Source organism: Lipophrys pholis (genome assembly GCF_963383615.2).
Source record: "Lipophrys pholis genome assembly, chromosome: 21".
Taxonomy (NCBI): Eukaryota; Metazoa; Chordata; class Actinopteri; order Blenniiformes; family Blenniidae; genus Lipophrys; species Lipophrys pholis.
The window spans coordinates 4201917-4229405 of NC_137649.1; the positions used below are offsets into that span (position 1 = coordinate 4201917).

Genomic DNA, 27489 nt, shown 5'->3' on the forward strand with positions numbered 1-27489 from the left:
ACAAAAGCGCAACTTTTCTGCTGCGCTGCCTCTGCGTATGTAGTAAATAGTTTTTCTGCACATGCTCAGAAGCTGGACAGTCACAACCATGTTCGCTCCAGAGTGTCATGACCCCCCAGTTCGTATTTAGTTTATATTTATAGTCTCCGTAAGAACAATCCGACTTGGTCGTCTGTTCACAGCTGAAGCCTCCATACTCACATCGTTAATGTTTATGGTGGATTGTTCTCAGCAGCCACTAGTGGCCCAACTTAAAAACGACACTATCTTCAGTATTTCTGCCATTGTTGTGAAAATGCAAAAATGTGTTTTCACTTGACATTTTGTCGTGAAGATTGGAGATCGGAGATTCACGAAGCACTCGGGAGGTGCTCGGAATGTTATGGCAGGTTAATATAAGGCTTCTGATTGTCAGAATCACGACTGATTTGGAGTCAAAAACTTTTAAACTATCATGCGTCCCATCTAACTAAAGGTTGTTTGTGAAACTGTGGGTATGAAGATGACTGTAATCTGCAGTCTGAAACACACAGATACGTTCAGCAAAATGAGGCAAAATGAGGTATGGATGCCCCCCCCCCCCCCCCCCCCCCCCCAAAAAAAAAGAAATCCCTATGATGAGGAAAAGTGGATCCTGAGTACAGGCTGCCACTCATTCTTTTTGAGAGGGAGAGAAGTGCAATAGCATTCACAATGTCCTTTTGTAAAATGCTGACGCTTTAGGTGTTGCTCCCATAGTTGCTCCATGTTTTATCAGCCTCCATAGCGGGCGTGTCCCGGTGCCCCCAGATAAAGATGAACTAGTTATAGTGGGATATACTTTGTCAGCCATCCTGAAACAAATAAGAGCAACAGAAGCCCTAATTGTATCCTCTCCCCTCTGTGAAGTCTTAAGTGAAAGTTTTGGTAATTATCCGCCCTACATCCTATGAGTTGTGTTATTGGTGTTGCACCAGGCCCGGGATTGTAGATCCTGATGCAACGCGGTGAAAAATGGCCTCCAGGACGCCTCGGTTCCTGAGAGGAAAACTAACTCAGCATTATAGGTGCAGCTAAAACCTGCCCGCAGGCCCTTTTTAACGAGTGCCGGGGATGGAAGTGGAAGTTTAAGCAGGGAAAGAAGTAAAAGAGAGGAACTCCTGAAGAGAAGAGAGGTGCGTTAACAAGGCGAGGCGAAAGGAAACCGTAAGAAGGGGAGAGAGAGAGAGAGTTGGAACGGTGAGGAAAACAAAAGAAAAGATTTGAAAACAAGCTCAAAAAAGGATGTAGATAAAATAAGCTTACGTAAGTTTGTACATCATCTGTGAACACACACACACACACACACACACACACACACACACACACACACACACACACACACACACACACACACACACACACACACACACACACACACACACACACACACACACACACACACTAAAAACCCAGGAATAGTTGTGTGCCCTGAATTTGACTCAGAAATGTGAAAGAAGTGTTGTGGGCTGGAGGCTCCCACGCGCTCCGCGGCCCAGCCCGGATGCATCATTCATTCAAAGAGTCCAGGAGTTGCATAAAACACATCATCGACTTCAACAATTGCTGCTCAACGCTAAACCAGAGACCAGCGCGTGAACCGGGGCTCCCACAATGGCCGCCACTGTGCAGAGGCCTCCGCAGTCTGCGTCACAAACGTCTCTGCGGCCGCGGCCGGAGGCGTCCAGGCTAAATCTGTATCATCCAGGAGAGAGAATGGATTGTTGTGAGGCGGCTGTCGGTCCGTTGTGTGAACTGGTTTAAGTCGAAATACATTTTTCTGTCTGTTTGGTTTGGATCTAGGAAAAATCTCAATTTGGTTTTCTTTGCTCTCACGTTGACTTTCACAACAATCCATCAAAAGATGGAGAAACAGAACTGTACGCATTCAAGCAATATATTACACCCCAAAAAAAACTTTGACAACAATACTGTGATCGAGGCTAAAGGCTCTTGCGGGATTGTTGTGGTGGCATTTTACCGCTAATAGCTTATAAACAATACAAATGAGTCAAAGTGACTGGAAGTCCTACGTCAGAGACGCACTAATGATGATCTGCAGCAAAAAGATGGAAGCTTGGATCTGTTTCTGGTTGATTCAGACGTCTTTGGTCCAGACGACTGCGTTCAGGCTTCGATGGAAAAGAGACAGAAGACGTCCTCGAGAGGTCCTGTCCTGTTTGTGTGAAAGCATTCATACGCAAACACCTTCAGGGAACATTTACAGCAGAGTCTGTTTCAATAGAGACAAGCCTGAAGTCTGAAGACACGACAGCAGAGGGTTCGCATGGGGATTTAACTGGGGACTAAACTAAGACGTGCAGTCAGTCTTCTGGTGTAGAGCCGGAGATCTCCGGCTGAGTCATGGGTGGTAGCGCCTACAGTGCCTCAGGCATCAGGCCCTTTAGCGTCTCGTTCAGTCGTGATGGGAAGAGGGATCATGGGATCGTCTGGTTGGCCGAGATCTCCATCCGGACCTGGGGTCATGAACTCCGACGTGAACAGTAAGATCACAGACACGTCGTGGAGAGCTCGACCATCTGGGAGTGATTCAAAGTAAAGTTGCGACTTTGAGGTGCTTCTAAGTTTTAACTCAAGCTCATTCACACTCTGCAAAAAACAACCGTCACTGCCTTTCGGGAGCTGGAGCGTCGGATCCAACATTTCTCAATTAATCCACCGGCTGTAAATCAGCCTGCTGGAGGAGTCAAGGAGTTTTTAAAGAAGCGAAGAGAAGTGAAGAGACGGATGAAGGCAGCACGGATGCTGATATTGACGAAGAGGCCCAATTGGAGGCGAGGTCTCAAGTGGTGGTCGCTGAAGCTATTAAAGACTTTGAGGTTTTCTCAAAGCTCCTCTTCAAACACTTCCCCCATTTAATACTCACGTCTAATCTGAAAACTGCCCCCGCGGATTGTGGTGCTGCTCAGTTGGTCCCTGTAAGGTTCCAAATGGACAGAAAGGAAAGAAGAAACTTAAGAGTTCGGACGGAACGCCTCTTTGTGTATCTAACGAGGAGCACCGATGCTTTTGGACAGTGTACCGTGCACGTCCAACTGGGACGAGGCTTCGGGTCAGCCCCGGAAGCAGAAGGAAGATTAGATCTTTTCAGCAGGAAAACTGGAGGAAGCGGCAGCAGAATAGCTTATCTGATCTCCACACCGCCACCAGAACCTGATGTGAATCAGGTCCTGAACCATCCTGCCGCCACCGTCTGCAGCAGGGGGCGTTTGTGTGCTTGTTTATTGCTCTTTGTCTCCTTCTATGTGACGGTGCTTTGAAGTGACTGCATTGAACTAAAGAAATAGAATTAAATTGAATCAGTTGTGAATGACGATGGATGTTCAGTGGTCCAGACCGGGACTCTACATGAGTTCCGTGTCACCAAGGTGCTTTAGCTTTACTCACAGCGACACTCTTGAAAATCAAAAATGTAAAAAGCTTCTGTCTTTAGTTTATCCATCACTGCATAAAAAGCTCCTAACCTTTACGAGTTGAGCAAGTTTCCCGGATCCTTTAATTGTAGACCTATAGAACGTTGGAAGGACGCGACCGCTGCCGGCTTGTAAAGTGTCTCCAGGGAGCGAGGACAGTCCCCGGATCGCCATGGCAACGTGTGCGCAGCTCTCTCACGTGATATATACGTTCTCCGGGAAACTTTAAGGTTCCTACTGGTCGTGTTTGGATCACAGGAGAACCTTCAAATCCCCCGAAACTATAAAATGCTTCCAGTACACAGGACATTGTAAAAAGCAGCGCGTCCGTCCACAAAACAAATCCGACTAACCCTTCATCTGTCCATCGTGCTTCCTGCTGCATTTTGCAAACTGTTGTGGAAAATGTAATGAAGCTACACGCATGCACGCACACACACACACACACACACACACACACACACACACACACACACACACACACACACACACACACACACACACACACACACACACATTGCATGGGGCGAGCTCAGTAATGGTTTCAAGCCTGGCCCAGCAGCCCTGTGGAAAATATGACTGCCTCCCCTTTTCCACTGGCAATTTACACCAACAGGACGCCTGTTTTTCCCTTCCTCACCTCTTCACCCCCCCCCCCCCCCTCTCTCTCTCTCTCTCTCCTTTCTCCGTCTTTTTCTCCAACTCTTTTTGCTTTCTCTGTTAAATGGAAACATGTTGGTCAAACAGCCACAGCTGTGGAGGAATCGCTGTCTCGGAAAAGAAAACTCTGTAGGTACAGTGTATGTACTGTATGTGTGAGCGTGGGCCAGCAACACTGAACATGGAACATGGAATTCTTTAACAGCCTCAATTGGTGCTGTGTCACATTACGTTTCCCATGTTAACCACAGTGTGTGTGTGTGTGTGTGTGTGTGTGTGTGTGTGTGTGTGTGTGTGTGTGTGTGTGTGTGTGTGTGTGTGTGCGTGCGTGCGTGCGTGCGTGCGTGCGTGCGTGCGTGCGTGCGTGCGTGCGTGCGTGTGTGCGTGCGCACACATGCACTCATTCACTCTTTTTTGAGAATATCGAGCCGCGGTGGAATAGAAAGGAAATTGAGACCGAAAAAAAAGCAAGAAAAATAGAAAATTACAGAGCTGACACAATAATGTGCCCATTTAAAAAGCTCCATTTCGTCGTTGTTGTATTTTTTTGTTTTCAGCGCATTGCGTCGTCCTCCACCACAGACACAGTTTGCCAAGCCGCCTCCAGGACTTCACGAGATGTGAAGTCAGTCAAGGTGCCTGAACCCATGACAGTGACAGACCTCATGATCCCGGCCGCCACTGCCTCCACAATCAAAACAAACGTGATTCAATAAAGACGTTTAGGCACAAGGTGAACTTTCCTGACAAAATGTAGGGTTTGAATCCCTCCTGGTTTTAATTTTAGTTTCAGGGTTTGTTGGTTTAAAGCCAGGTCATGACTCTTTTAGGTTCCTTTTTGATTTTAATCAAGGCCAGCTTAGGGCCCCGTTTACGAAAGAACATTTCAAGTGAAAATACAACATTTTCACATTTTCATTTCAGAAACGTCTGGAGTATACACGGCAGCGTTTTGAAAACCATATCTGTTTACACGGAAATAGCAGAAACACACTAAGAACCATGCAATTAGCATGCCAGGCCACTTGTTGGCGCTGTTGGTTGTTTTGCAATGAAACCACAGGCACATGTAGCGGAGAACAATACGCTCTAAACATGAACAATGCAAAGACGACCAAGTTGGATCATTATGACAGTGACTGTCAAAATAAAACTAACAAGTCCGTGAGATTATGAACTGGGAGTCACGACACTGGAGGAAACATTGTTCCGATTGTCTCCACTGAGCATGTGCAGAAGAACTGTGGCTGTGGTGCAGCATTGTGTTTCCACGAGTCTGCGTTTTCAAAAAGTTGCGTTTTCCCATGTTTCCATGGAGACGAAGTCAGAGCATCTGGGAAAAGTTGCGGTATCCTCTGTAAACGCTGGTTCAGAGCATTTTCCAAAAAAGTTGCGTTTTCCCTCTGTAAACATGGTTTGTGAGAGTTTTAGAAAAATTCCATTTTGTGAGCCATTTTCAGAAATATGCTGTTTCCGTGGCTCCATTGTTTTGTAAAGAGACGCCCAGAACTCATCAAAGGTTTTCAGTTCTCACTTTCTGACCCGGCTGCGGAATCTTCTCTCCTTGTTCAGAACATAATCGAGGATTAAATCTAAACGCACTGGAATTGTTCGACACACCAGATTGACCAAGGTGGCTCCTCTCCACTCCCAGGCTGATGTTCATGAAACCCAACACTTCCTTTACAGGTTCCACAATTAAAGCTTTCCAGGGAAGAGTTAGGAGTATCCCTGACAGAGCTCCCCCGAGCCTTTTAATGTCAAACAGATGGTGGAAATTAAGGGAAAACAGCAAACAAATGGGACTAAATTAGAAAACACTTTAAGATGTCAGAGTACTTTTTTTTTTCATTTACCATCAAAGATGGGGCGACTCCGTCCGGCGCTGGGCAGTCCAGTTTCCTGCTTAGTGACCCAAAATAACATATTTGCTTTAGCAAAGGAAGTAAAGAAGACTTGACAGCGGAGGTACTTTTCCAGGACTAATATGGTATCAGTGTTCATGTCATGTTCGGCTCGGACCGCATGCTCACACATGCGAACGCGTCACTTGTGTACATTGGACGGCGCTGAGACCGAGCAGAGCGTGAGCTCACCCCTCAAGACTCTCGGACCCGAGCGCACGTAATTGCACACGTGCAGAAATCACAGAGCGATCATTGATTCACGAGGATCTCACGCAGTCGTGTAGGATTAGACCCATTAGCCCCTCAGCGGGTTTTTTTTTTTTTTTTTAATCTGCCGTGTGATTTGGACACTTTTGTTTGTTGCTGGTGAATTCCCATAACGTGCAGGATTTACTGTTCAAAGGAAAACTGTGGAAAACAAACAAAGACCCTCTTCGGGTTTTTACCATCTCGAGACCCTGCGGACTGCGGTTCTGTGTCTGACGGTTCGAAATGTTTCACAAAACTGCCACTTTTCCTCTTTTTTTTTTTCCTGGTTTTTACTTTTCTGCATAGATTTTTCTGACGGTTCTTCTTTTTCACAGACATCTTTGGCGAAGTTAAAATGTTACATCGAGTGGGTCTCGTTGCTTCTCGCCCCGTCTTGATAAACCAGAGATTTCTTTTTAAGCATTCAAATCATCAGCTCAAGCAAATGTGGTTATTATGCATGAGCATAAACAGACACAGATACTCTGAGCATCATTTACTTGAGAGTGATAAAACTCCATATTCTCATCAGCCTTGATGCAGGAAGGAAGAAAAGCAGGTGAAGGTTGGTGGTTTTTAACTAATAAAGTGAAAAGGCTGTTGGATCCGGGCCAATTGACGGGCCACAAAGATATATGTATTTATAAAATAACCTGGAAATTACTTTGCAGGATAAACGACTTATGCGAGTGTTTTTAATTAAACTTTGTAGAAACCTCCTCTACCAAATACTACACAGAGCAGAATGATTATCGATTATTATTATTATTATTATTATTATTATTGTTTACACGACAACGTTTTCCAATAGAAACTGAAAACTTTTGCAGCGTTTTGGGTGTTTACACAACAACCGTGCTACTTTTTGGAAAACTACACAACTTTTTGAATATGCTCTGACTCTGTCTCCATGGAAACGGGGAAAACGCAACTTTTCTGAAGCGCTGCTACTGCACATGTTCACCACAGCCATAGTCACCAGTAGTTCTGCACATGTTCACCACAGCCACAGTCACCAGTAGTTCTAAAAAATCAACTCTGCAGTTTTTCAGTTGACATATCAGAAATATGTTTGATTAAGATGAGCATATTGAGTTTCTTGTTGTTAAATGGTTCATTCTAATACACGTTGTTCAGATAATTTGAATGAATGGGATTCAGTCTACCTGAATAGATGGAAATGTGTCACATGATTAAATTAAATTAACTCGGCAAATTATTTTTGTGTTTGTGGAAACGACTGAGAATTATTCTTTTCAGTGAATGTTCAGTAGCTGAATAATCAGAACGATGTTTCCTCCAGAGTGTCATGTAATGTTTCACCAGTAACGTTTCTAGTGAATATTTCTCTGCTGCAAGTGCGTGTGGTTTCATTACAAAAACAACCAAGAGCGCCCACTGGTGGCGGAACATGTTAACTACACCATTTCCAACGTTTCTGCAGTTCCTGTTTAAATGGACGTGCTACTGGACATTTCACTGTATTTTGCAGCAGATTGTTGCGATTGTACTCATTTTCCAGAGTAATTATTGGGTTTGTGTGAAAATAGACATTTTAATCACATTTACTAAATACTTTAAAATCTAAATTCGAAGGCTATTATGTCACTATTTTACCGGTTGGGTCCACTGAAGATAATTCGGACTGTATGTGACTCCTGATCCACCTCCTTCCTACTTGTTCCAGAAAGCATGAGCTGTTCTCCCCACTTTTTATGAGACTAATGAAAACACCTTGCAAGCATTCCTATGCCCTGATAACATTTTGAGTCTGCTGGACCTTCGAGAGAGAGAGAGAGAGAGAGAGAGAGAGAGAGAGAGAGAGAGAGAGAGAGAGAGAAAAAAAAGAACAAAGTTGCATTCCACCTTTGGAAGCTGCAGCTCTTTTTCTCACCTAAATAAAACCCCACTCCAAACCTCCCACGCGTCACCTGTGGAAGCCGGCTGGAGACGACGGAAAGCAAAAGAGTCTGCGAGAGTCTGCACAGCGCGGCCCTGTTACATGTCCACTGCAGCGGGGAGTGATTACATGATGAATGTGAAGCGGGAGATAATGAAGTCGGGTTGTTTCTCTGTCACAGATTTCTGAAGTGTTTCCGTTGTGTAACCGAGGCTTTTATAACAGAAACTCTGCAGCAGCACCGGCAGCAGCAGCAAAACTGTAACCTTGGCACACCAGAAACTTCCTCCCCTCCCACACACACACACACACACACACACACACACACACACACACACACACACACACACACACACACACACACACACACACACACACACACACACACACACACACACACACACACACACACACACACACACACACACACACACACATCCTGTCTCAGCAAACCTGCCTGTGCTGCCACCTCCCACACATTTACTCTATTCAGGGCACACTCTACCTCTCTCTCTCTCTCTCTCTCTCTCTCTCTCTCTCTCTCTCTCTCTCTCTCTCTCTCACAATCACACACACACGCACGCACGCACGCACACTTTCATATTCTTTATGACAGAAATATCCAGAAGCATAATTAAGTTCCTACTGTCCACAAGCCGTCTGCTCAGTAGTGTGTGTGTGTGTGTGTGTGTGTGTGTGTGTGTGTGTGTGTGTGTGTGTGTGTGTGTGTGTGTGTGTGTGTGTGTGTGTATGGGCGTGTTTGTGCGTGCGCTTTACAGTTCAATTAAAGTTCATTTCATTCATCTCTCACACACTTTTGATTTAATTTCAGTCATTTCTGGAGAGCCTCTCCTCTGTCTCTCCACACACACACACACACACACACACACACACACACACACACACACACCCTCCTCAGATCCACAGTCGGCCATACAAATGATGGACAGCTCTGAATTAAATCCAAACATGGCCGCCTCAACACAAACAGCGTGCAGTGGAAGCTCTCAGGTACAAAACGACGATGGTTTCTACGCGCTTCTCGAAATAATGAGAAATAAGATTTGGGTGACGATACTTTCGCTTCACAAATGAATCGATTTCTATTCCTGCGTTTCCCTGGATATTTCAATCAACCTCAATTTCTGCACTGTAATTCTATAACGGCCCCGTTGGGTGTCTGAGTGCTTTATGGGCCAATTTATGTTCTTATAAGAGCCAGTTAAATAAGGGAAAACACATTTTTTTGAAAACGCTGTGACTGTTTCCGTTTAAACGTAGGAAAACGCAACTTTTTGAAAACGATTCATTTCTATCTAAATGTAGGAAAACGCAACTTTCTGACAACTCTCAGACTCCATCTCCATGGAAACGGGGGGGGGGGGGGGGGGGGGTGACGCAACTTTTCATAAATGTTCCGACACATTGCATTTCAAGATAACCAGAATTTTCGTTTTACTGAGAAACACAATGTTTGTGAAAGAAGAACGTGCAAACTGAACACTGGAAGCTCCAGACTGTCCTCACACCAGAACACTGTCAATGCGAGACAAGCGTCCAGCCCTAACTGTCCAGATTTGTCCAAACTCAGAGAGCGAGAGCTTCTTACTGGGCCACTCAACCTTCTCGAAAGCGACGAGAGAGAGAAAAATCTTTTGTTCAAAAATAAAAATAAAAAAAAAAGGCAGAAAGAGTTTTTCTGCAGAGAATCGAGCGGAATTCAATGAAAGACAGGACGGGTTATACGAGAGAGCCTGGTTTCCACCACCTACACGGATAACCCAGAGGTGACGGCAGCCGGCTCGGGCTCCTTCTTTAGAGGCTCTTCAGGAAATGTAGGAAGTGAATAGCAGCAAAGCGAAGGCGTTTCTAGCCGGTGAGCAGGGACAGAGAAGGCGGTGAAGTTCTGTCAAGAGCAGAAAGCGCAGTGAGAGCCTCTCAGAAACCTGCAATCAGCCGCGGAATCTGCACCCATTTCTCTTTTTCTCCTTCCGGCTGCTTATAAAGTTGCACTCGTTTCACGCCGGGAGCTTCCTGGTTCGACCACAACCTCCCGCCGCGGCGGCTTAAGCTCGGGAGCCTTGCTCAAGGGCACAGTGGGTGTGGGAGGAAGGAGGCGGCTCTGATTTCCTCCTAATTCACACTGAACTTTTTAATTTGCATCACCAAGGGGCGTAAAACTCCTACCTGTGTGAGTGTTTTTATTTATATGGATAGGTTGTTGTTTTTAAAAGCCCTCCGGCGGCGAGGTGGAATTGGCTTTACATTTTACAAAACAGGTCTTAAAGCGTTTTAAATTTAACTCTGTGGTTCACACGATCGCCGGTTCTGTTTTCACCCAGAAATTAAACAAGCGATGGGTTTTTTTTTTTTGTCGTTTTTTGTTGTTTTTTTTCCTCCCAGAGACGAGTCCCTTTCTTCAACTTCAGCTCAGATTATAATAATCCTGTCAAACCACAAAACCCCTTTACAGTGTGCTGACTTCATTACGTTTTCTTTTTTCAGTTCAGACAGCAACAAAGTTTGTTTGGTCTGTTTTCCAATTTTGGCTTTTATTTAAACAACACTTACGTAAACTTTGTAATTACTACGTCAGACGGACGTTTTTTGTTTTTTTAAGCTTCTTTCCTCGTAATAGGTAAATGTCCATTCGATGCAGTCGTCTGACTTTATGACTCCTTTGACTATGAAAGATTAAAACGGACATATTATAACATTACAATATCATTAACATGACGTTCTACTGACTCAGCTCAGAACGAGCAAAAAAGAAAACAGTCTTCCTGTTATTTTAGTTTTAGTTTTGAACCCTCTCATAATTTTAAAATAACCAGTTAAGTATCTTTTGAAATCTGTCTTCACCTTTTCTTCGCTCCCTGCAGATACTTCAGGTTACATCTTCACTCTAAAGCAGGTTTAGAAAATGGAAAACTTTTGGTTGCGTTTTGGGTTTATACAACTAAGGTGCTCAGAGCCACTGAAAACGCAACTTTTTGAAAACGCTGAGACCCTGCGGAAACAGAAGGAAAACGCAACTTTTTAAAAACGCTCTGACTCTGTCTAAGGAAACGGAGGTAAACACAACTATTAGAAAAACGCTATTGTTCTCTGTGTAGTTTCATTACAAAACCAAGCAACAGCGCCCTCCAGTGGCCCGGCATACTAACTACATCGTTGTCTCTGTGTCCGCTGCTGCAGTGTAAACGCACTCTTTTTTTTTTTAGCGGATTAGGTGTTGTCACGTGAAACGTTGTCGTGTAAACAGGGCCTCAGTCTCTGTGAAGACAGGGGAACATTTGTGAAACACTGCACATGCACACCACGGCCGTAGTAACTAGTAGTTCTGCACATGCTCAGTAGAGACAATCAGAACAACGTTTCCTCCACAGTGTCGTGACTCCCAGTTCATCTTCTCCTGGACTTGGTAAATTAATAGTTGACAGTCACTATAATAACAATCCCACTTGGTCGTCTTTTCATTGTTAGTGTTTACAGCGGATTGTTCCCTGCTGTGTGTGTGTGTGTGTGTGTGTGTGTGTGTGTGTGTGTGTGTGTGTGTGTGTGTGTGTGTGTGTGTGTGTGTGTGTGTGTGTGTGTGTGTGTGTGTGTGTGTGTGTGTGTGTGTGTGTGTGTGTGTGTGTGTGTGGTTTCATTACGAAAACAAACAACAGCGCCCACTGGTGGGCCTACATGCTAATGACATCGTTTTCAAAACATTGCCATGTAAATTCAACTTTTCTGAAATGAAAATGCCGAAACGGCACGTTTTCACATGAAACGCCGTCATGTGTACGGGGCCGAGGTGTTTGGGATCCCGGTTCGAATCCCGGTCGCAGTTTGAAATTTAAAATGAGTTGCTGGAGGGACGTCTGTAAAAGCGAGCGGTCCAATTCATCTGCCTAATTCTCAATATATCCGTCACCACACCGACTCTCACGCTGCTCTTTGTTTCAGTCGCTTCTGAGATCCTTCAGGTGAAACAAGGAAGGGATTTTAATGGCAGTGAGTTGTTTTGGTCCAGTGGAGGCCAAACCGAGCAGCGCCAGAAAGCAAACATGAGTACCAGCTGTCCTCCGTCGGCTCTTCTCCCTCAGAGCCCATCAGTCTCCTCCTCTTCTGGGTACAGAAAGTGGTTAATCGCTGAATGGAAACCATTAGTAACACGTTTGAATAATTTACTTAGTGTCTGACCACCCAAAGTACCAGAACATTACAGAAATATGAGCCCAGGTCTTTGTGTGTGACATCGTGTGTGTGTCCAGTCCATGCATCCATGTACTTGATATGCATGGTACTTTGTTACCAGTGACGCCGGTAACGCATCACTCTCATATGACCACTTTTTTCAGTAACGAGTAATCTAACGCGTTACTATTTTCAAACCAGTAATCAGATTAAAGTTACTTCTCTAAGTCAGTACAACTGCTGTAGTGTCCTGCAGGACGAGTTTCTTGTTGGTAAAGTGGCTTTATTATTAAACAGAACCGGGCCGCTGCGTCCTCTAAAACGGACACACACACACACACACACACACACACACACACACACACACACACACACACACACACACACACACACACACACACGCACACACACACACGCACACACACAGTGCATGCAGTCTCCTCACGTTCATCTGACCCGCCCCCTCCTCCACTCTCAGCCAATCACAGACCAACTCGCTCTAACGGTGCGTTCAGGTGACACAAAACAATCGGAACCACTAAACCTCATCATTGCATCAAGAACACAACTGCAGAGATGTTACACTATTGTTGTAGTTTTCCTGAGGAAAAAGATATATTGGTGGGAAGCCCCACCCCTTTTTTTCAATCAATCAATCAATCAATCAAAGGTTTCATTTGTCCTCGAAGAGGCAATTAATAGGTCGCATAGAGCCGGCTGTGCAAATAAATAAATAGATAAATAGTACAACAACAGACTACAACTATATCACCGGGTAAATAAATACCAGTAATAGTAAAAAGTCGTATAATAAAACTGTGAGTCAGATATAAATACAACAAAGAATAAAGGTCAAAGGTTAAAATAAGTAAAAACATGGTGCAGGAGGCAGCGGTCAGCAGTTATTTCAGTTTCATGTTGAGACGATGGAGGGTGTTGTCGGCAGCGGCTGAAAGTTACTTGTAATCTAACTTACTTACTTTAAAACAAACATGTAATCAGTAAAGTAACAAAGGAGTAACTAGTAATCAGTACTTGGGATTACTTTTTCAAGGTAACTGTGGCAACACTGTTTGTTACACGCCTGAATCCTTCTCAAGCTGCAGCCTTTCTTTTATATCCCCCCTCTTCTTCACCCCCGCCTCTCTACCCCATCATGTGAACCCTCTGCCGGTCTGGAAAGAGAACTGGAATAAGTCTCGTCTCACATCGAGGAAACGTCTCACATGAAACCCGTCATAAACCAGCCCAGACTCCTAAATTAGGTCACACATTACATTTCATCAACATTTCCTATAAATCCAAACAGCTGACAGGTTTGGGGATTTTTCATGACAATGACTAATAGCAGTGTCAAACATTCATGTTGCATCAACTCTTGTACATCCCGCCAAATCAAAAGCCTGTTTTCTGAATAAAATGATTAAGAGCAGCTCTTGTGAAATTGCCTGTAATTGGCCGGTGAAACTTCTGATGGTTTCATGGTGCCGACCGAAACGTGCGTCCGCATTCCTGTCCTGTACCGTCTTATTTGTTTTTGCCACGGAGATCAGTCTGGGTCCGGAAACTGTCCAAACAACAAGGACTGAGTCACGTTGCTGCACCAGGTGACACGTTCCTTCAATACAATGAACAGTATTTTCTCTGATGGCCAAGCTGTTCCACCCTCCGTCACTTACCTCCGTCACTTACCTCCGCTCTGAAACGCTTCCGCTGATCTGCGGGTAGGAAAACACAGTGAACCATGGGGAGGCAGGCGGGGCATTGTTCTGCTTATGAAATAAATATTGGTATTTTACACTGTAATGATTATATATACTATGGATACTTGAGCAACTTCCTTCAGTTAAAGAACCGACCCAGTTCTGTAGAGTTACTGTATGTTCTCTTCCCTGCTTCGGTCATGGTTTCTCCCCTTATCTTCGACTTGTATCTTTACTTTTACTTATATACTACGAATGAATAGCAGTAACAAACAAAATTAAACACACACACCCACACCCACACCCACCCACACACACACACACACACACACACACACACACACACACACACACACACACACACACACACACCCTCAAAGACACTTTCTCTCCGGTTTTGAGTCACAGGAATTCCAACCATTCCAGTCGGTATGCAGCGTCCTGGTGGGCCAATTTAAGAATAACGAGCCGCTGCACGCACGCACACACACTATACAGTATATACCCGTGATATACATGCACACACACACGTGCACACAAATACAGATGTGAACACACACACGTATAGATACAATCATGCAGACACACAAACACAAACACCAGCAGGGATACACACGTACAGGTGCACATTTAATGTCCACACACGTACACGCCAACATGTGGGCACACACACACACACACACACACACACACACACACACACACACACACACACACACACACACACACTCTGCTCTGGTCTGGTCTTGCTCTTCCATTGAAAGTAAATGAGAGGCTTATCGACTGCATATCTGAACAAGACACTGAAGGAGAGGGATTATTATGACTGCGCGTGTGTGTGTTCATTGGATATAGACACAAATGCTTTCACACACACACACACACACACACACACACACACACACACTGATAGTAATACAAGGGGATTTGCACAGATGTTGATGTATTATTTTGTCAATTTGAACATTAGTCCCGACTGTCATTCCAATGAAGCCGGATAAAATGGACTGAAACTGAAAGAGAGCGGGAGAGTGTCTCCAGCCCTCAGAATTGAACAGCCTCCCACACACTACATGGAGTCACGCAGGCCCGCACGCACGCACACACACACACACACACACACACACACACACACACACACACACACACACACACACACACACACACACACACACACACACACACACACACACACACACACACACACACACACGGCCCTTTTGTTCGGACAGCCTGGACTACATGGTAGTTGCCCACAAAGTATTCATACCTCCTGGGTTTGGCCAAACATGTGTATCAGTGTACTTGTACATACCTGCAAGCAGTTCACTGCTCTTCATCCCCTTCTAGGTTCTTTCCTTTCAAGATTTTTATTTAAATTTTTTTTTACTTAATAAGCTCCCGTGGAACATCTGTCTTGGCAAATTGTGGGGTACTGTGTCTTGTTCAAAACAATTGAGATTGTAGGATGATATTCATTTGAATTGGCAGAAATCTTTTAAAGAACATTTTAATTGCAAATATGCAATATTCCAGCCCTCTCATTAGTTATCGTTCGAGAAATGTGGTTTGAAGATGATCATATAGTCTTTGGTGTTGTAGGATTCGACTTTTTTACCGATTTGCTGCCTTCGCACATCCGATCAATGATTTCTGGTGAAGTCTCCAATCATGTCTTGCTTTCTATCAATCATCCAAGTATGGTCGCCTCTGATTGTAGCCTTGAAAAGATTAAACAGGTTCCAATTACAAAACTTCTCCAAAATGGCTTTAACTTGACTACTATCGGAGCATTCATGCCTGACGTTACACTTTGCAGTTCGGACCATGTGGGTGGAGCTTGAAATAGAGCCGCTACACCTCCACATCACGTCAGTTCAGGTGATTCCGTAGCCAGGTCGGGATTTCCCCCGTGTGTACCCCCCTCTGGGGGAGTACCAGACACAACCAAGTCAGGCATGATCACATATCTGGATGGATACACGTACATCCATCCATCCATCCATCCACCCATCAGTAACACCTACAGACCATCTAGGGTCAGTACGTACCTACCAAGTCTTTGTATGGTGGGAGTAACTCGAGGTCTAAGAGATCATGTAAGCTCCAAAGAGAAAGGCTTAATAATGGCATCCAAACTAGCTGTGATGCCCGAGTTCTCCCCGTTACCCCACCGTTGCACCCAGTGAACCTTCATCTACTTAATTTGTGGTGGTTTGACGTCAGTGCAGAGCGGCATTCATCAGTCTAACAATAAACACACACTGATAGGTGTGAAGGGCCTTCCTACACATATTAAAAATAGCACAATATGAAATGGTTTGGCTGCAACTGAAGACTTACTAATGAGGAAAGCCACAGGGTCTCCCTCTAATGACTGAATTCATCATATACAACATTGCAATTGACGTGATGGAACAATTCAGCCTTTTCCACAACCTCACAGCATTTGAATCAAAAGCACAGGGGGACCTTTTTCAGTTTTTAGTGTACCTATAACAGTTCAAATGTTTGGAGAAAGTAACCAACAGCCGATCCAGTCTTCCATTCCAGATCCAGACACTTTGTGAAGGTGCTGATGGGACTCTGTTTATCGCCATCTGCTTGCGGTTGTGTAACTGAAGGTAGACTTTAGACCAAGGAGGACCATTCAATTTGCCCACACACACAAAAAAATAAACCTTGGTCTCTTATGCAGTAGATATAAAACACTGCGAGATCTATTTCCACGCCGATGAAAGCAGAGCTGATCTTTGCTCTCTTATGTTGAGTAACACCAGATATTTAAAGCATCCTGATAAATCACTTTGTGTTTTGAATGTGTCCACCACACTATTTTTCTCATTGAGTAAAGCTTCTGAATGCTCCTTATTGTGACCTACCTACAACTTGGGTGTCTCTTCATGCCCTTTGCTGGCCCACACAAAACTGGCATATACACTTCCCACACTCACGCATACACACACGCTTATACACAAACAACGCCTGTAGCTATGTCTCTCCTACGCGCAGGAACTGGGGCAGGTTGTGTCGGTGAATGTATGAATAAGGCTTTATGTAAGCCATTCACTACAGGCTCCCACTCACTCTGCAGACTGGAACCATTCAAAACTTTCATTACAAAACCTCTCACCTTACGTAAGGTTAAAAAGAAGTTTGACCAAGAATTTTCGGGGTCAAACTTGTGTGTAAGGGAGGTCAGGTGGCTACTGAGACGCGTGGCAACGATGCGACAAGCGGTTTCGTCCAAAGAACACAACGGGTTACAGGAGGAGGTTGATGAGTACAACCGACAGATACATGTGGGTACTGACATCGAGACAACAAACAAAGTCTTGAAATGTTTGGATATTACCCAAGGTTTGTACACTAACTGTCGTAGAGTTGTTGTTTCCAAGTCAAATCAAACTTTATTGCTATAGCTCTTTTCATACATTTTTTATAGCACAAAGTGCTTCACATAGTTTAAAAAGAGAAATTCAACACACACAGACACACACACCTATTACCAACCCCCTGCCCGTATCAAAATATAAAAACAGATGTAACAGTGGCCGGGCACCTTTGACCCAGGAGAGGAAACACCATCCTCGGGGGGCCGACAACATGGAGAGGTGCCACAGCCTACAGCTATGGGGGGCCCCGTCACAACGGACCACCCCAACCCAGCCGGTCAGGAGCCCACCCCACAGGGAGTGAACCACAGTGCGGAGCTCCCGCCTCCGTGGCCAAAACGGTCCCGAGGTCGACGGCCCCCACATGCAGACCAGACACAATTCTATGGTTCCATGGCAACGATAGAGGTAGTGTAAGAAAATACCAAAAAATAACAACAAATTACGCTCACTAGTTACAGTCTTAAAAAGAAGAACTTAAAGATAAAGAGGATGGATGGATGGATGAATGGATGATACCATCACTGGTATCACTGACACACTAAACTAATCATACTTCATTAATCCCCTTGGGGAAATATCTTTTTTCCACACTGCCCAATCCTGTTTGTAGAGGAGAGCAGAGGTGAAGCCACATTACGGCTCTCCAGGGATCTGATGAGAGGCAAGGGTCTTGCTCAGGGTTGGTGATCTGTCAGCTGTGGGATTCAAACCTGTGACGTCCTCTTCTCTAACCTCCAGCCCACCACTGGCCCATAACCCTGTGCTTTATTGGCTTTCTTCTTTAGCTCTGACCAGGTACTCTTTTTGGCTGCAGACATTAAAAGGCACTGCAGCCTTGGTTTCTAAAAAGTTCGGTGTTTCTCACTAATTTAATAGCACAAGACAGACGATTGAATTTCTGTTGTGCCTTAAAGGACTTATTCATAAAAAAGTTGTTTTTCCTCCAAAGACTGTGGAGTTTGACATCCTGCTTCCTAATCATCATCATCCTGACTGCCATGCTGGCCATACTGAATTAAACATCTATTGTTGCCTAACAGTGGAGTCACTCCATACCGCATTCTTGCACCGTTAACACCATGGAAAAGACAAATACCCCCAAGTCTGAGATAATGTTTCTGGCATGTGTTTGTGAGAGAGTTTGTGTGTGTCACTGATGAAGGGAAGGGTTTCACTTTTGACAAACACGAGATAACCCAAATTTAACGTCCGTGCTGCTAAGAATAAATCATGTTTTCCTGAAGTGCTATTTATAGATCTCACATTGGGCCCCTAGACACACACGTCACTGAGCCCTGCTCACCAGTACTGAGGCCACAGTGTGTGTGTGTGTGTGTGTGTGTGTGTGTGTGTGTGTGTGTGTGTGTGTGTGTGTGTGTGTGTGTGTGTGTGTGTGTGTGTGTGTGTGTGTGTGTGTGTGTGTGTGTGTGTGTGTGTGTGTGTGTGTGTGTGTGTGTGTGTGTCGCAATCACAAGAGAGGTTGTTTAAACCTCGGAAATGAGGAAATACGGCACAGAAATGCAACCTAAGCAAGGCATGTTTACGTGGGCTCTGAAGCTCTGTACTTTTTTCCCTTTTCAAGCAGTCAGGTGTTAGTGCGGTTAGGGAACGTTAAACAACGGAAACACACATGAATACAATCTGTCTTCTGCATTTTTGCAGTGCCTGCTGGCCTTGCATCTACCTCTCCGTGCCTCACTTCTGTTTGCTTTCCAAGCTGGAACATTCAGGGTTGTATCAAACCATGGTACCCCAGGAGCAATGAAAGGTGCTGAGGCTGATGGCTGCTCTTCGACTCTGCCTTTTTGGACGCCTACACACATTATGACACTCCGACGTCACTTCCACGGCGCTATTTATAAGCCTTTGTGTCTTTTTAGGAACAGCGTGGGTTTGCTTTTCATCAGTGACTCACTCAGTCGAGAGAGGAGGGAGAGAGGGAGGGAGAAAAAAAAGAGGTGGAGGAGGCAAAAAAAAAAAGCACACATGGGTTCCAGCGTGAAGAAACTGACTGAGCAATCAATGACATTTACATCTTACATCAGGCATGTACTCAATAACCCAGCGAGAGTTCTCTGTACAACAAAGTATAAAACTAAATTTAGCGAGTAAAAGAACACAACAGTACACCAATCTTCAAGAGGAAGATTTTATGTTACAGCTCCAGAGCCAACAATGGATTTGATAATTGTATTATTAGCCATAGAAGTAATCAGGTTTTTCTCCCTTGTGTTTTTCTGTAGGTCGTTCTTCCTGAGATAACCGAATGACTTCCGACAGCCACAGATCTTCTCCTCAGAGAAAGGTTAGTATTGACTGGTTGTCATGGCAGTTTGTTTTTAACCATGATTTACTTCTATTTTTTTCATCCTTTACTCTTTCTGTCTGTTTTCCAGATTACTCCAGGATTCATCTGCCTCAAAGAGTTTTATTAAAACAATGGCAAAAGAGAAACTTCTCTGATGTTGTCCATTAAAGCTCCCGTTTTGCATTTCTCTCCTGGTTCTAATATCAGTCTGGTTCAGCAATGGATGGGTACCTCCCTCTTCTGTGAACTTGGTGACAACTTGTTCAGCTATCATGCTTAGTAGTTTTGGGACCTTGTAACCCTCCAGAAACCTACCTGTCCACCTCCCCTTACCAGACCCATCTGACCTGAACCCCCGTAGAGCTTCTTTAAAATGGAGGCTCGTGAACCAGCAGCCGCAGGGCAGAAATGCATAAATAAGGATCTAATGAAAGAGAAGGTACCTCTGCAAAGAATGTGGATGTCAGAGCCCTCTGCAAATACCAAACGAAGCACTTTTGCCGACCCGGAGTCGAAGCACCATGAGAGTTTTCCATGTGGTGCTACTGGAGGAGCTGCACCTCGGCAAAAGTATGCAATCACAGGGAATTCTGGAAAGCTGCTATTTGGACCCTCTGCGGTTGGGGTAAGAGGAGGCCCACCATCTCAAGACCCCCAAGGACCCTTTGCTCAGGGGTTTCCAAGGGGTTTTTCCTACCAGCCGGGTCAGCCATACCCTCAACATCCCCAAACGGAGCGCTTCCTCTCAGGAGCTAAACCCCAGCCAGGCCTAGAGCCTCACGCCTGGCCTTTTGCAGGCCAGTTGCCTTCAGATGATCTTTATCCTGTAGGACACCCAGGCCACACTCATCCACATGGGGGCGCTACAGGGAAGTTTCCCAGACAGAAATCTCCCAGCTTACCCAGCTCCTTTGGACATTATTCTCAATCAGGCTCTGAGCCTGGAGAGGAGGGCTATGGCAAAAAAGAGCAAAAGCCTAAAAAGCCTGGTAAGTACATCTGTCCCTACTGCAATCGAGCTTGTGCCAAGCCCAGCGTCTTGAAGAAGCACATTCGTTCACATACTGGAGAAAGGCCATATCCTTGTGTCCCCTGTGGCTTTTCTTTTAAAACCAAGAGCAACCTTTATAAGCATCGCAAGTCTCATGCGCATGCTATCAAAGCTGGACTCGTACCATTTTCGGAGTTAGCTGCGGCCCGCAGTGGGGATATGGACCAGGCATCCCCAGCGGGTGAAACTGAGGTCCACTCAGATGGAGAGCAGAGTACAGACACAGATGAAGAAGGCGTAGAGGGCACCACAATGCTGACGGACAAAGATAGCCCCATCCCGCAGATCTCATTTGAAGTGGACAAGAATACAGGTCATTTTCACTTCTACAAGACACATTTATAAAAGTCACCATCCTAAGAATCCTTTTCATAAATGTTGCCTTAATAAAGTGAAATTTCTCAGAAACAAATATATTCTTAAGTACAATTTGATTAGAGTACTATTAAAATTCTGTTGCAATAAAGTAATTTGTTGCTTGAAACATTCAATGTCTACCTTGGAAATGTACGTGACATCTTCTCAGACATGTGAGGTTTATATCCAGTGTCTGTCTGTGTTTGCTAATGTGTTCTATATTCAAATATATATTATGAGCTACTTTTCCTTTTCCTTGTATAGGTGGTGCAGAACCAGCATATGCAGACTCCGCTGAAGAGTTGCTCGTGGGATCTATGAAAGTGCCTACCCTTATTGTTCCCAAGACTGGGAGAGTCCCGTCCACGGGTATGGAGTGTCCGCCTTTTCACGACATGAAGGCATCCCACCACATGTTGGCATCGCACTCTGGTGGAAGAGCGCATTCACTTGATGACTCTCCCACCATCAAACAGCGCTTGGCCCTGAGGCTGAATGAGAAAAAAGGACAGGACTCTGACCCCGCCATGTCTCAGTCCCTTAACCTCCTTAGTCCTCATAGCAAAGGCAGCACAGACTCTGGCTACTTTTCACGCTCTGAGAGTGCAGAGCAGCAGGTCAGCCCTCCAAATACTAATGTTAAGACATATGAAGAGATTATGCTTGGTCGGAATTGGTTCAACCGACCCAGCTCCAGACCCAGGCAAGCTAACACAGTGAGTATGGCAGGGGTTGATCCCAGTAGCCTGGCTAGCTTAACGCAATCAGGTGCTATTCTTGAAATGGGGAAGATCGCCGAAGATCACATCTCCTTCAGAGGAGATGTACGACTCCCCGGAGATCCCAAGCAGTATCCAACTGGACCTTGTCATAGCAATACAGGACTTCTGGAGCCTCCATCAGATTCTGGGCATCTGATTAGGAGTAACTCCATGCCAACATCTTCCCCTCCTAATCTCAGTGTTCCCCAAGGGAATCGCAGCCAATCCTTTGATAACATGGTGGCACCAGATGATGTCTTTTTCCCGCCAGGTCATCCTAGACTCACTAGACAGAGTGCATTTGAACACTCAGCCAATGAAGCCCATGTAGGAGAGGCCGATGGCTATGGACACATGCCCAAGAATTTACCTTCGTCTCTTGGTATGAAGTTTGTAGAGCGCAGTCCAGGAGTCCCAGAGCACATTGCCCACAGCCCGTATGGTACTAAAGTTAGCATGTCAGAAATAGCCACGAGAAAAAGGAGGAAAGAGCAGAGCGTTGGGGATGACGAGGACAGCCCTGGTCACTGTGACAGTAGCTGTAGTGGGTCAATGGACATGATCGGGGACTACGAGTTCAAGCAAAACAGTCTTGATGGGTCGAGAGCCACTCCAACAGGCAAGGGCTCTCTTCATAGCACTCACAGTCTGTCTGACAGCTTTGATACTTGTGCCAGCATGTGCTCAGAGGACATTGCCTTGTTTACTGACTCTGAGGGCAGGAAGGCAGCAGGGAACGTCATATCAGTCATCCAGCACACAAACTCCCTCAGCCGTCCTAATTCCTTTGACAAGTCAGAGTCCTTCGAGCAGCCAGGATATCACCCGTCAGATAAAGCTCCATCCAGCCAGTATTCTGAGCAGTCTGACAACGAGCTTTTTGAAGATGCCCTGAGTTCTGAGTCCGCCCTTCTGAGGACCGAGAGCATGGAACAGCACTTACAAAGTGACAGCGACCTGGCCTCCATTTCTTCTTCATCAGCTGCAGCTTCTCCTGGCCAGCCGTATCACATCCAACACAAGCTAGTGCGACAACCCAACATCCAAGTTCCTGAGATCAGGGTTACAGAGGAGCCAGACAAGCCCGATAAGGATACTGAAGCTCCGATGGCCAAGGAACCGGAAAAGCAGCAGCATGTGGAGGAGTTCCAGCTTCCCCAGAGGAGTGACACCTTGTCCCAAATGCCATCAGAGAAACTCCCACCCAAGAAGAAGAGGTTGCGGTTGGCAGATATGGAGCACTCGTCTGGGGAATCGAGCTTTGAGTCGACCTGCACGAGCCTGTCTCGCAGCCCCAGCCAGGAGAGTAACCTCTCCCACTCCTCTTCCCTCTCAATGTCCTTCGACAGAGACGAAGGACTCAAGTCTGTCTCTCCAACCAAACAGGTAATTTAGCTGATGGGCAAGTTTATGACCTGCCAGTTTAAAAACAAAAAAGTTTTCTACTAGAGATCGAATGAGTGTGATATGATTTTCCATGTTTCTGTACCAGGATGACTCGTCTGCCTCTGCAAAGCAATCAGAATTCCTCACAGTGCCTGGCAGTGGTTATTCCAACCACCATCAGCAGAGGGAGATGAGGAGGTCTTCATCGGAGCAGGCACCATGCACACTGCCTACAGAGTTGCCTGAAATGCGCAGCAAATCCTTTGACTACGGGAGTTTGTCTTCCTCCAGACAGGGGGAGCTCTACGCTTGCGCCTCTGCAATGAAGAGGCGTGGATACTTAGTCAGACAGGTAACATGATTGTTATACTGTTCTCTGCTGCATGCCTGTGCTGCATGCATGCTGACCACATCATTGTCAACATTTCTGCTGTTGCTGTGTAAACAGACATCGTTTTCAAAACCTTGCCTAAACGCGAAACGTTTGTAAAACAAAAACGTAAAAACATTGTGTTTTCACTTGAATCAGTGCTGTAAATTGGGCCTTAAAGGTCTTGTCTTGTAGAATTCATACCTTGATGTGTCAAGGTTAGTTTGGCAGCAATATGGGGAACTACTCAATATTGGACGGGTTGTCCTAATGTCTTAGCTTAATTGAATCAGGCGTTGTGTTGTATGGAGATCATGAAACCATGAGTGGGTGCATAACAACTATTCTTTTTTCTGTCCTATATGCACATCCTTCCTTTTCAAAGTAGTTAAATCACTCTTCCGACATCAATGTGCTCAACGTCCTTGAAATGAAATGTGAAAAACATTGACAATGGTTTTTCTTGTATTTGTGCCCATAATTTCCACTTTCACGGTTCTTCACAAAATACACATCCAGAGCGGACATTCGCACTTCTCTGAAAGTATACGTAACTTTTAAAAGACAGCTTTGACGAGTTTAGGAATTTTCCTCATTCTCATTTAATTTTGGAAGTGAAAACTTAGAAGATAGATCATAGGTCCATATAATTAATACCACCTGTGTGGATTCTGCAGATATAATTGGTCAGCATCTTGGAAAGGAAAATGCTCCTCTCTGCTCTAGCATTTGAACGCACCAGGATGAGTCAGAGAATTACGAACCAATCAGAGGCCGCCTTTCAAAAGGTATAGTCCACATGGTGTTAATTGACCAATCACAACGCTCGTTACTGGGCGTAATACAAAATCGGAAGTCAGTTAGGAGTTGTGTACACCAGCTGATAATTCACTATATTTCGGCGAAAAAAAGATGAATTCAGGCAAAATTAGAAGGTGACAAGTAGTGATGGCCATTATAAACATATTTTAGACGCTTTGAGCAACGTCCGCTATTTTTTCATCCGTCTTTTCCGAAAATTGACGGTCCAAAATGACGGCTGGATGACTCGCTGCCTAAAACCGTGCTTGACTTACACCTTCTTCTTCTTCTACACTTTTGTATATTTGACAGGCTTCACTGAGTGTTTATCCAGAGGCTGTCACCCAGGAGCCAGGGGTCGCTGAAATGTCAATCAAGCAGGAGAGTTTGGAGCATGGCGCCAGGCCAGGCCCAACAGGATCCCCCCACAGCAGCAGCGATGTGGCTGGCAGGACCAAACGAGTCGGCTCTGTTGGTAAGCCCAGCATCACCAGAACACTCAACTTGGTGAAAGGTTGAAGCTCAAATCTTTTTTTTTAATTTTGACACAGTCCCAAAGCTCAGGCTGACGTTTTCAGTAACACAAAACAAAGTAGGAGTGGTATGTATCTTAAGTCAAGTTGTTTCTTTTGGCTCAACAGGGGTTGGATCTTACCACCAGCACCACCAGCATGTTCTCCAACAGAGTATCAGTGAGGACAGCTTACAAGATGAACCGCTCTACAGCAGGTAAAGGCTTCAGTATACAACCGTATCTACAGTCCACATAGGGCCGTCCCTTCACTTCGGGAAGTTCTGCATCAAGGTTGTATGTGCCGCGATGGAGTCAGGATGTGCCGCGATGGAGTCAGGCGCAAGCTAGCAGATTGTAATGGCGAGCCACAGACTAGCTTCTTGCGCGGGGTGGTCCATGTGATCGGAGGTGTGCAAAACGTTGTGGACGACACTGCAACCAGTATTTATGCCCTGCCCCTGGGTGGTGTGTGCTGTTCTCCAATGAAGTGCACATTTAGGACACCATGATGTCAATCACATGTGGAGTTCCTTAACATGCTGCATGACGTAGTAGAGCAAACCAATCACTGCCCTTACAGTCGGCGTACTTCACCTTGTGGGTCTGTGCTATAAATAGGCGTCAGAGAGCAAAAGTGGCACTATAGAATTTTAAAAGAGCTGATGTACTGTAATAGCTATATTCTAAATGTAGGAAAATTCTGATTTTTTTCATCTCAGGTCCTATCAGCATCGCCTACAAACCCAAGGTTCATCATCAGAGGGAGAACATCCAAGTCATGACGTGGTGAGCAAGGATATAATCCAGCAGTACCAGGGTGGCCCTCCTTTTCTTTCGTTCTCGCATCCAGGTCTGTTTTGGAATCAGGATGCTGATCACTTGCCCAGACAGCAGCAGACCCTCCAGGCTCAACAGCAACTCCAAAAATTACACATCAGATCACCGGCCACTCTACCCGGACACCAGCCCCACAAACACCAACAGCTACACTCCCTCCAGCAAATCCATGACCCTCAGCCGTACGATGGAAACTCTGAAAATGTGGGTTCTCAGATTCACTCAGCTTCTTTTTCTTCACGTTCCTCTCCCTTGTCGGCCAAGCTCCATCAACCCAACTCCACTGCCTCCTCCATGCTTCTGCAGCAGATTCAACCAGTCTTTGCCACACAGAATCTGGGCTCCCAGGCCTCTTTGCCTGGTCTGCTGGTTCCTGTGCGGCTCCAAACCCATGTGCCATCATTTGGTAGTGTTATGTACACCAGTGTTAGCCAACTGATAGCCTCCCATGGTGCACAAGGGCCAGGCAGTGCAGACAACACCATTCCTCCTACGGTGAGTGTCAGCAAACCACCTGGAGGAGGAATAAGTGGATCAGGTTTTAACTTGTCTCACTTCTTGGGACAGACTGATGGTGTGGCCTTGCGCTACCCACTCTGGAAGGATCAAGACTCTCTGCCAGAGCAACGTCTCAATACGGGAATCCCACTGTCTTTGACATCGGGCACTATATCCACTACAGACGCCTCGGGATCCGGTATCGGAGGCGGCAAGCGCATGCTTTCCCCCACAAGCTCACTGGAGCTCTTCATTGAGACAAAGCAGCAAAAAAGAGTAAAGGAGGAGCGGATGTATGGACAGATTGTCAAAGAGATGAGTGCCGTGGAACTGAGTGGGACTGAAACCATCAGAACGTCTGAGAAGAGACGAGGCCAGAGAGCTCATCTGAAGAGTGAGGGTTCAGTGGATGACTGTGAAAGGATGTCTTCTTCTCCACCACTCAGTGATTTTTCCAAGATTGCCATTCCTGTCCGATCTTCTGCCCCACACCTCCCTGACATCCCGCGAGCCGAAAGTTTCACCCCGCCTCTTCAGATTGTCACAAACCGTTACCCGGCATCCAGTGGCCGGGACTCCCCAGAGGAGCTCGATGTAGACGACACAGCCCCAGAACGCACCTCCAGTCCAGAGTCCATGGTCTCCTCCTCCAACGATGCAGACGACACCGACAACACGAAGCAACCGACACCCGGGAAAGCCTCCGTCAGCATGCTGGTTCAGCTCGCTGCCAACCAAAGTGCAGGATTACCTGAAGCAGCAGGTCAGACTCTGCTGGTGACCGACGTGGCTGACGTCCAGCAGTTCTTTCAGTTCCCGAGCCTGCGCACCACAAGCAGAGTCAGCTGGTGTTTCCTGAACTACACCAAACCCAACAGCAGTCAGGCAGCACTGCGTAGCTCCGTCTACAACTCGTGGTCTGTCAGCTCCTACAATCCCAATCCTTTAAACCTCAGCACCAAGGCTGCACTTGCTCTGCTGAGGTCCAAACAGAAAAGGAACACTGATTCGATGTACACCGTGGCAGCCTTGTCTCCACCCAGCTCCGGGAAACTTGTCTCATCTGTGGCCTGGAAGCTGAGGTTTGATCAGGTATGTTTATTATGCAAAAAGACCCATTGTTCATAAATGCAAATAAATCCATCCGCTGAA

At 45.6% G+C, this 27489-nt stretch overlaps 1 protein-coding gene across 1 annotated transcript in view; it reads left to right on the forward strand.

Annotated features, from left to right (window-relative positions):
* Positions 1-27489, forward strand: part of hivep2a (HIVEP zinc finger 2a) — a 66032-nt gene that overhangs the window by 21160 nt on the left and 17383 nt on the right. Inside the window, exons 2-8 of the mRNA XM_080490843.1 lie at positions 19698-19759; positions 19851-21126; positions 21435-23317; positions 23424-23669; positions 24801-24963; positions 25130-25217; positions 25722-27429. Coding sequence (XP_080346969.1) covers positions 20136-21126; positions 21435-23317; positions 23424-23669; positions 24801-24963; positions 25130-25217; positions 25722-27429 — 5079 coding nt within the window. The 5' untranslated portion in view covers positions 19698-19759; positions 19851-20135. The remainder of the gene's footprint in view (positions 1-19697; positions 19760-19850; positions 21127-21434; positions 23318-23423; positions 23670-24800; positions 24964-25129; positions 25218-25721; positions 27430-27489) is intronic.